The sequence below is a fragment of the Pagrus pagrus genome (genome assembly GCF_965226575.1).
Source record: "Pagrus pagrus genome assembly, chromosome: 1".
Taxonomy (NCBI): Eukaryota; Metazoa; Chordata; class Actinopteri; order Spariformes; family Sparidae; genus Pagrus; species Pagrus pagrus.
In genome coordinates, this window is record NC_140185.1 from 3759848 (window position 1) to 3771118 (window position 11271).

General features: G+C 44.2%; 1 protein-coding gene across 1 annotated transcript in view; it reads left to right on the forward strand.

Moving 5' to 3' along the window:
- LOC311257956 (neural-cadherin) overlaps nucleotides 1–11136 on the forward strand; it is a 316443-nt gene extending 305307 nt beyond the window's left edge. The window contains exons 36-37 of the mRNA XM_084353949.1: nucleotides 6239–6393; nucleotides 7789–11136. Coding sequence (XP_084210075.1) covers nucleotides 6239–6393; nucleotides 7789–8397 — 764 coding nt within the window. The 3' untranslated portion in view covers nucleotides 8398–11136. The remainder of the gene's footprint in view (nucleotides 1–6238; nucleotides 6394–7788) is intronic.
- Nucleotides 11137–11271: the final 135 nt, after the last annotated feature.

Genomic DNA, 11271 nt, shown 5'->3' on the forward strand with positions numbered 1-11271 from the left:
ATTTGGTCTCTGTGACCTCACAAAACACATTTTTGGCTATAACTCAACAATTAATATGAAAATTGACAAATGACAACATTTTACCCAAATGTCCAGTAGGATAAAATGATGAAGTGATGCCATTTTATCAGGCCAACTTCACTGTGACATAATGTTCTGCAAAAAAAAAGGTTCGCGACGGCAAAGCTTTGGAACAGCAACTTCACTTTTACACATTCTATTTTACAAAGACTTTGTGAGCCCTGTGGTTGATGGCATGAAACTGAATTAAAACAAAAGACCAACTGGATTCTGGCAACTTAAGACCTGTAAGTGTGTTGGACCAGGACTATAAAATCTTTATACATTTTGACAAAACGAATAGAATGGAATGGAATTTTACCATGAATTATTGGACTACATCAAACTGGATTCTTTCGCCAGAGACAAACTCAAGATAATAGTAGATGGACTCTACATGTAATTAGCCATATATCGGAATATAATTTAGAGGCAGTGTTAGTGGGTTAGATGCTGGAAACCTTTTTGATTGTGTGAATTGGTCCTAGGTAGTGTTTTGGATTCATTTGACCTTTATTAAAACAATACAAGCTATTTACAGAAAACCAAGGACAAGAAATGAGATAAATGGGGCTGTGTCCAACCCTTTTAGATTAGAACAAGGAATGAGGCAGAGTTGCCCAATTAGCTCCCTCCTGGTCGCAATGTTTATTGAATCCCTGAGCCAGTGGATCATTCAGAATAGGAATATCAAAGGGATAATCATGAAGGGAGGCAAGCAAAAAATGTCCTTGTTTGCAGATGAAGTATGAGTGTATCTGTCCACCTCAGAACAACCACTCAATCACTAGAAACTGAATATTTTAAAATTCAGTTTAGTTTCTCAATTATAGCCCATCAAAAAATATGAAGACACAAAGTTACAACTGCAGTGGGATTGAGAATCCATGAGATATTTGGGAGTAACTACAAAGAAAAGATAAATGAGCTTACAAAATTATTCACCTTGAATTTTCTCCCTCTTAACCAAAAGGTTAGAGAGGATGTAAGGAGATGGGACCTATTGCTGCTCCTTAATTTTGGTTCACTGATTGAATCTGTTAAAATGAATATTTTGCAGAGATTGTTGTATCTCTTTACATCCCTTCCACTGGCTCTATCAGACCAACAACTTTACGAATGGGACAAACTTATTTTGAGGTACATTCGAAAAGAGCGAAGACCCAGAATTAAAGCTATGGTCTACGATTTGAAAGATTTGTTATTATTATTAACATCATTTAGATGGTGGTTATGACCCAATAGTACCACCTACACAATGTGAAGAGTAAAAGGTACCAAAAAAATCCATTCTCTCTAGTGTCTGTAAAACTGAAAAGAAATTGACCAATAGGAACCATCCGGCCCGGATGGCTCCTATTGGATCAATTTTCCGATCCAATCCTCGCTCACTCTCCTGCTCCTGCTCACGTCTGGTCCCAACCCACTTCCGCATTTGAAACTACAAGCGGACAAGAGGTTTGTTTTGCCCTGAGCAGTTCAGCTGCCTCTGCTCGCCCCACCGACAAAGAGTCAAAGAAATTAAGTCTGTCACTGAAAAGACACAAAGCGAGATGTGAAATAAAGAGGGCTCAAACCGAATAAACATCGGGTCATCGTTTGAACGGTGGCGAAAGGTCCGTGAAGATATGGACCCGGTGCTGATACAGCGGAGTTTCTGTTGAGCAGGTAACCTTCGTCTTTATTGTGGATGTTGTGACACAGATAACTTTCATGCCGATGCTGCTTATGACTGTGAGAGCTGCCGTTAGTTTGTTTCTGTGTTATTAGATGGTGTCTGTCTCTGCAGTGTTGTCAACACTTGTTTACTTGTTCGACGGAGACGTTAGCATCTATGCTAGCATTGTAAGCTAACAACAAGCTAACATTGCTGACATGTTTACACCAAATCAGCCTATTTATTTGCTCGTGGCAGCTAAATGAAGCAGCAAGTAAGATGAATGAAGGGATGGATGAAATTTATTTCCGGATTTTTATCTTATTTGTCCGGATTTATTTCTCCATAACAACCTCTCGCCCGGTCACTGCTCAGCTGTTTTGCTAACCCTCCTCCCGGTCTTGTCCGTTTGTTTTCAACGAAGCCTTTGCTAAATCAATATGATGGATTATCATAAACGCGTTACGATGTGTGTATTTGTGTGTCTTATCTGTCATAAACAAGAAATTACGGTTTACGGGCACGTTTGTGTCGCGGTCTGTGTGAGTCTCGCAGCAGCTGTGTGTGTCCTAGCTGCTGTCTGGTGCTACTCAGACAGCAGCTGGGACACACACAGTTGCTCCGAAACTCAAACAGGTTTGTTTTTCAGCCACAATGTAGAAGCGATCATTGTGATGAAAGCTGACGGCAGCATCTGTTAGTCTCTTGGCCCTCAGTAACTTTTATAAGTGGCTAATGTAGCTGTTGTAACTTATTACGTAGCTGTAAGGTAACTAGCTGTAGCATGCTAATGACGTTACGCTAGCTTGGCTGTGTAGCTTAGCTGTGGACATTGTAATGACTTACAAGATTTACGAGAGTTTCAACAAAGTGCATTGTAATAACTTCATCTGTGAATCCGACATCGTTACTCCGCATTTAAAGCTGGGCTGTATTTGGTTTCTGCTGGCTTGTTGCTCTTGGTGCTTGTTGCGGGACGTATAAAGTTCGTTGAAGAGAAAAAAAAAAAAGCTTGTTGCGGGAGGGGGTGTGTCGCGGGGCTCCGAGGGGAGAGCGATACGAGCTCGGAGGGGAGGGGTTAAGGAGCACAGAGGGGAGGGGGGTGTGTGGGGGGGGGATGCTTTTTTCAAACCTTTCTCAGATCGTAGACCAGAGCTTTAAAGGATAAGTACCGTTTTTTACAACCTGGACCTTATTTCTGGCAAAAGATATGGTCATTTACTCACCCAGATAACTTTGGTGTCATTCGGCGTCGTTCGGACGAAATTAGATCCAGTGTAGCGGCGATATATCCATATAATGGGAGTAACGGGGCATCGACACACAGCCTCTATATAACACATTATCTGCCACGAAACTAGTTCATTTCATCAATATTTTGTTATGAAATGCTAGCGCTATTAGCCTCTGAGTCCGGGCTCGTCTATTGTCAACATCCGGGGTCTGTAGGCTGATCTACTACCTCTGACCTGGAAGATGTCGTCTCTGAGCTGCGCGCGCACCCGCGACAGCGCGCCTTGTTTACCTGTAGCTGCTGCTGCTAGTTTGACCCCGGATGTTGATAACGGACGAGCCCGGACTCAGAGGCTAATAGCGCTAGCATATCGTAACAAAATATTGATGAAATTAACTAGTTTCGTGGCAGATAATGTGTTATATAGAGGCTGTGTGTCGCTGCCCCGTCTCTCCCATTATATGGATATATCGCCGCTACACTGGATCTAATTTCGTCCAAACGACGCCGAATGACACCAAAGTTATCTGGGTGAGTAAATGACCATATATTTTGCCAGAAATAAGGTCCAGGTTGTAAAAAACGGTACTTATCCTTTAAGTATCAGAGCCTGCAGTTGCTGAAAAGCAAGGAGGGTGTTGCACTGCTGCGTTTAAAAGATTATTATATTGCAGGCCATCTAAGGCCTTTGGCTTGTTTATGCAATCCTGAATACTGTTCGACTGTAGGTGGAAGGAGACTGAAGAGGCTTTAACAAGTTCCGAACTATTTAGAGCAGTTAATGAAGATATTTAAACAAAAATACTTTGAGAATTCAAGTACTTTTGTTTAAAGGTTCATAGGTTCATTAGGTTCTGCAAAAGGTTTTCTGGGTAGACATCCCCATCCCTCAAACTAGATACCATGTATATGGGCGGTCTGTCATCAGAAAATGTTACCTCCCATGTTAGATATTTATTTTGGATCCTAAGTGCAGCTGGCAGGAAGGTCATAACGAGAAAATGGCTAAGACCAGATATCCCTACTGTGGATGACTGGATTGACCTTATTTATGATATCTTCAGGATGAAAAGAATTACATTTTCAGTACGAATCTCGTGCGAGGACCTATTGTATCTGTAAGGATTATTTTTTATTCTCCTTTTTCCTTCCACTCGACTGCATATTTGGTGGCCTGAACATACCCCAAAACTCACAAACTCGGAACATACGTCACATGTGCGTGCCCACATCTGAATTCAACATGATTGGGGGTGGGTGTGGCCAGGGGACTCCATTGCGCCACCTAATGTCGCTGTGTCCCCATGACAACTTTCTCAGATCGTCGTGAAATTCGCAGGAGTCATGGGTCTCAAGGATTTAGGCAGGAATGATTTTTGTTGGAATTTTTGCTGCAACAGGAAGTCGGCCATCTTGAATGGCGTGCAGCGATTTTCATTTTCCCGACGCTGTTTTCGGGACTTTAGGATGTTCGCAGACTCACCAAATTTGGCCTGTAGCTCCTTACCCATGAGTACGTTAATTCGATACCACAACTGCCCTCATGCGCAGCACGATAGCTCAGTAGCGCCCCCTAACGCCCATTCATTTTTTTTCATTTCTATGCCTCGTACTTTATTTAACTAGTCCGACAGATTTAACGCCACAGACTTCACACTCACTAAGTATCATCCTGAGACCTTGATGATGACACCCTGTAAAAAGCTTTCGCCTCCGATATCCCTGGTGGGCGTGGCGGTGCGGTTAGTTTTGATGACCCCCTTATGGCTTTTCCCGTTCTGTACGGACCCAATATGTCTATGCCTCGTAGATTTAACACCACAGACTTCACATTCACTCAGTAGCATCCTTACACCTTCAACAGCCTGTGTTGTGCTTGGTGGGCGTGGCGGTGCAGTCAATTTCGATCCTTTGTCATTGCGCAGGAAGTCCTTATAACTAATATTTCTAACTTGAAGCCCCGCCTCCTACATGCATGTACATGAACAAAATTCGGTATACATATGTATCATTACCAGACGCACAAAAAACCCTCTTGGACGCATACCCTCAGTCCAACAGGAAGTCTGCCATTTTGGTTCAAAGTTCAGAACGTCGCCATTTTCTCCCATTTAAAACCCATTTTTATGCGTCGTAGCTTTACTAACTGGTCCTACAGATTTCACACCACAGACTTCATATTCACTCAGTAGCATCCTCGTACCTATAGATTGTTGGTTTGTCAAAAGCTTTTGCCTAAGTTATTCCTGGTGGGTGTAGCAACGGTGCGTTCAATTTCGATGACCCCCTTATGTCTTTTCCCATTCTGTGTGAACCCTATTAGGTAGGAAATTTCCAAAGGCAAAGGGTGAGTACACATCTGGGCGCGCGGCCTCCGACGGCGCCACAGCCCAACGTACGTGGGGGGGCGAGGGCCCGTTCATCACTGCTTGCAGTTTTAGTTTTTAATTGTTTTCATATCCTTTTCTGTAAAGGGATCTGATTGTTAGGAAGGCTCGCCCCAACAGTTCAGTTGAGTTCTATCTGCTGTAAAGTCTGGTTTACCACTTTAAAGTTAATTGCATATTTTTCACTTATATTTGTATTTACTCTAATGGTCCTTATTTGCTTCTGGATGACATATTTAAACTCAGTTGTATTACCCTCTGCTACAATTATGATTTACAGAAGGAATTTATGTTTAAGAAATGAAGTTCATTATAAATGATAATATCGGTCGTTTGGACCTTGCAGTGACTCCATTAAAAGAGAATTTAAATAATAATCCTAACACCTTCTTGTTGTATCATTAACAATGCTGTAGCCAGAAACAGTCTCCAGTTGATTTCTAATGTTGATCCCTTACTGTTAGCTAACATATTTGAGCAGCTGCTTCAAACTGCTCAGGTGGAACTGGTCTCCTGGGGATGCACAAATACAATTTAGCCAGCCCCAGGAATTGTTTCTCTTCCAACAGTAAATAATATACGATAGGGAGGTTGTTGCTTAGGAAATTTGTGACTCTGTGTAAAGCGCTGCTTGCCTCCAGCATATCACAAGGGTAAGAAGTTCCCTGCTTCAAATGCTCCTTGAAATAAATGTTGTCAAATAACCTTACAGCATCATTATCAGTTGAAACTTCTCACATTACAGCTCACATTTTTGGCAAATGATGCTCAAGGCCAACTCCATCAAACAGCACCTCTCTCTGGGGCCATACTTAATTGGCTGAAGGATCTTAATCATTTTAATTTGTAATGCTAATGTGTGCACTGACGGACCTCCACCACTGTCTGTCTTAACTCCAGTGCTGCTGTTGGGCATTTTCCTCTACACTCGCTGGAGAAGCTACAAAGGGCTGAAGGAGGGCGTCTACCATGTCTCCGCCCACCACGACGGCTGGGAGGACATCCGAGAGAACGTCCTCAACTATGACGAGGAGGGAGGCGGGGAGGAGGACCAGGTACACCACACACACACACACACACACACACACACACACACACAGTGTGGTGGATTCTCTTCCAAACTGAATTGACTGATTCCACTGTAAAGATGCTACCTTGCATCCACTGTTAACTACTTCCAAAGTTAAAGTGATCTTAAAATGATGCAGCTGAAAACATTTCACCTTCATGCCAAGTACACAAAGCACAATGCAACAACAGTGTTTCAACAGTGAGTACCACATTAGACGGTGTCAACTTGTGTGTCTTTTTGATTGTAAGTGTGCTTCTGCGTAAAAGTGGGTGTCTTTGTATCTTTTTTATAAGCTTTACCACAAGGGAAATGGTAAAAGGTGTGTGTGTGTGTGTGTGTGTGTGTGTGTGTGTGTGTGTGTGTGTGTGTGTGCGGCTGCTAGTGTTTTAATTAGGCCCACGCAAAATCCTTATCTCCTCTCTCCAACAGCCACTGTAACCCACAAGCACTCAACAGTACTTAAGGGCTTGCATAATGATATCACAGTTGTGATCGAAACAACACATGCGGCCGCTACGTCACACACACACACACACACACACACACACACACACACACACACATAGAAGACTTGCATACACAGATTGTTGTCACACCTTGTCAATAGCCCAAAACCCTCAAGGTCTTGTTCTCCCTACTGTTAATCACCTGCAGCCAAACACACACACACGCACACACACACACACACAGTCCTGATCCCTTATAGCAGAGCAGATGCTGCAGTTAATTCTCGAGAGTCTTGTTTGAAAGCTCTCCGGGGAAATGAAAACAGATCTTTCCACTCATCACATAATCAGTTTTACAAAGCGACCCACACCTCCTCCGTGTGCATCTTTTCGTCTTCCTCACCCTCCTCCTACATCCCTCTGTTTTTTCATCTCTGCTGCCGTGGTTACAGTTTTGGTGGACTCGCATTCACACTAAAGTGATTGGCTGTTACAGTCCATGTGACGGTAACAGCGGCTCCTAAACCTCAATGCACCAGTGCACATGAGAGATGGATAAGACGAGGTCCGCCCTTCATCTCCTTTCTAAATCACCTCCACTCAGATTTTTTATTTTCTTGGTCTGACACACACACACACACACACATATATATATACAGAATTACTGTGACTTCTCTGAGACAGTAAATGGAGATAGATTGGAAACTTAAATAGGTGGAACTTGCACAGTAAACGTAATGGGGAGAGCTGATTGTTTTTCTGCTCTCTTTTCATTTTTCTGCTCTCTCTCTGTCACATTTCATTTTTTTTCTGCCTCATCTCTCCACAAAACATTCATTCTTTCACTCCGGCTCACTCTTGTCGGTCCTTTTTTACAGCTTCTGTGCTAACTCGGATATTTTCTCTGTGTTTCTGTGCATGCGTGTGTCCAGAATGCCTATGATATGGCAGAGCTGCAGAAGTCACTCCAGCCAAGCCCAGCCCAGTCGGTGCAGTACTGCCGCTCAAGAGCCCTGCACCACCCTCCTCCTCCCCACCACCACCATCACCATCTTCTCCACCAGGCGCCCCCCGCCCCACCTTCCACCCAGCCGCTGGACCCCCTCAGCCGGACAGCCAGCTCCACCACCCTGCCTCCCTCAGTGGCTTCCACTTCTTCCACCGCCACCACCACCACCAGCCTCCGCAGGGACGTCCCTCCCACCAGACTTCCAGCTCAGGGCCAGGCTCGGCCCTCCCAGCTGGCACGCCGCTCCCTGTCCTTCTCCAGCCAGGACCTGGCCCGCTATCTGTGTGAGATAATACGCGATGCTGACCAGCATCCGGACACAGGGCCTTTCGACTCCCTGCAGGTCTTCTCCACCGAGGGAGGGGGCTCGCCAGCCGGCTCACTTAGCTCCTTCAGCTCAGCAGGGCTGGACGGGGGGAGCGGCGGAGATGGGGGAGGGGAGGGAAGGAGGGAGGAGTCACTCGGGGAGTGGGGGCCTCGCTTTGAGAAGCTGCGGGCGCTGTATGAGCGAGCTGAGGCCAGCGACCTCTGAGCTCAGACACACACAGACCCAACTGATAGGAGTCTGATAACAGGCCATCCTGAAACAATCAATTAGTGAACGCTTTGCGGCAACTGAGGTGGGAAAACAGAGAGAGAGAGACTCGCTCTCCACCTCTCACTCACTGACAACTGACACCGAAGGTGTTATATTTACTGGAAGATGAGCCCTGTCAATCAACATGGTGGCCTAACAGACAGATGAAAGTGTCCGTATGAAAAGAGCCTGTCTCTACCCTGGATGACAATTTTGCAGGAGTAGACGTTATCAAACCTGCCAGTCAGGTTAAAGGCTTCAGAACATCACCCTCCACCTGGGCTACTCATCATGATGGAGCTTAGCTTCACTGTCGGAAAAATCTGTTACAGTCACAACCACTAAAACCCCAAATTTCCTCTATTTTCTAACACTCATTGTGAGCTGCTCTGGATGAGTGTCAGCTGAAGGCCTAAAATGTGAAATGAAAATGTTTTGGCAAAGGGTTTTTTTTATATATATACATGTACCAGAGCAAATCAATGTGTATTTTTAAGCACCTTGCTGCTGAATTAAATGTTTGTAAATAAATGAAGGACTCTCATGATGTCCCACACTGCGGCCTCACATGAAAAGACAGTGAAGATGAGTGGGATCATACTGAGTAGCCCATTTAAAACAGAACCTGGATTTTCAGTTTATAGTGGACACATTGTGTTCTCGCTGCCTGGCTGTACACAGCTTCTATCAATGTTTGTATGAGAAAAAAGTGCTTCAACCATCGCTGGGTCGTAGGGTGAGGGTTTTTTTCTTCTTCTGGTAATATGTCTTTCGCTGGGTTGAGTAATTCTGTATTGGTTGGGTGTTTCAAGTTTTAACGCTCCATGGGTTGTAAGACATCAAGCTTTCTACTTACTACTGCGCCCTCGTCTTCGTGTGATTTCCTGTGCTCATTCGTACTCCTCCGCTGCGCGTTCCTCCTCACCCGAGGGAACGTGCACAAAAATTCAAACAGCTTTGTAATAAAGAAATGGGATCGGACGTGCGGACTGAGGGAGGGAGGAAACACTGCTCTGTTGCTCTGCTCCGTGTGCGCTCTTCCTCAGGCATACCAAATGTGGCGGCTGCGAGAGACTGTTTTAACAGACGTTTGCTTGGTGGAATACAAACTATGTCAAACAGCTTTCCAAGGTGACTACTCAATAAATACAAACAGGAGGAGGACGAAGGAGATTTATAATGATTATTCATATATTGAGTCCTGAGCTGATACCTGTGCCATAAGCAATTCAAACACACATTTATCCGTTGCCCCTTTCTAAATTACTCTTGGCAGAAACTGTGTGATAATTGTGATTTGGAGAAAATGGACTGAGAGAAAATTGCAAGGAAATAATAACTCTGCAGTTATTATCCTAGCTGTGAATTGTCAGCACGGTGGCAAGCGTTCCTGTTATTTGGCTCGTCACATCTGGTTGATGGATCCTCGTTTTCCCCCGCTACAAAAAAGGAAAGGCTCCCTGCTGTTGTGGAACCGGGGAGAACGATTTGTCTAAAAAGAACAAAAAGGCAAAGAAAAGTAAAAAGCATAAAAAGCAGCGAAGGAGAGGAGGAGTGCAGAGTCTGAAAAGGAACTGTTCTTCTCACCTATGATAAGAGAGATGATTACAGGGTGGAGGGTTGAATCAGAGAGCAAATGAGCAGAGGAGGCAGAGAGGAACCATCTTATCAAGTGCCTGGCTCTGTGGTGAAATGTGCCACCAGCGCACCACAGAGCTCAGTGGCTCCGCAGAGAGCTGTAGAGAGGAGGAGTGTTGGGGGTAATGGTTTTCTAGGGAAACGGTCTGTTGCACAGCAAATGGCATAAATACAAAAGTCGTGTGTCTTCACCCCGACAATTGTCCAAAAAAGCAAACCTGGCTCCACCTGACATTTCAAGCGCCGCGGTCTGCTGAAAGTAGCAGACGCGCTCTTATTGTGCTCTTTTTATGGCAGAGCCAAGCCTGTCGACAGAGAGCAGTGAAAGGGTAGGAGTGTGTGAAAACACATCAGGCCACTAATCCTAATAGGAGCTGATGGCTCGCTGTCATGCTGGAAAAAAAACAAAGGATTGTGGGTACTTTTAAAAAAGACGCCAGAGGAGTCGATGCCCAGATTGCGACTTTCCAGAAACATCCTTTTTTTATGAAAAGCTGAGGCAACAATGTGGCTTTTAAAAATAAGAGACTTGGCGGTGAGGTGAGGGTGCAGTGCACTGTGGGACGATGCCTGAAAGTAAGACACAGGCTTTTTTTCTTTTTTATAGACAGTGGGGGTTTCCTAGAGAGGGATGCTTGTTTTTTATTCCTCTGCAGAGAGACCAAACCTGAGCCACGCAGAGTGGTGAATGAAGACGCTTCAAGCTTCACTTCTCTCTGCAGCTGAAAGGAGCAGCCACTCACTTCCCACCACCATTCATTTGTACCATATAATGGCTTCTTAAATGTTGTGTTCTGGGTGCAGACATGTCGTGAACAAAGTTAATGTTTTTACCTCATTTGTAAATACAGAGATAGATTACTTACAATTATTGCTTTTTGTCAAGAAAGGCACCATCGGTTTAAAATGTGCAGCTTCAGAGAAAAAAAATCAAACCAAACATATCTTTTTTATCATCATGATGGTGATGAGCTGAGCTTTGAACAGTGATGTAGGTGTTTTGTATTTGCTTTGATCTTTTTTTTTCTCAATAAATTCATTTATTTGCAACAGTGACTGCTGAGTTGTGACTGTGTCTGAAAATGAAACTGTAGAATTAAAAGAAATGAAAAAGATGAAAGTTCTCGCCTCACATAATGACAGACAAAGAATTTATATGTTGGAAAAAATACCTTTATTGATCATGCAGCC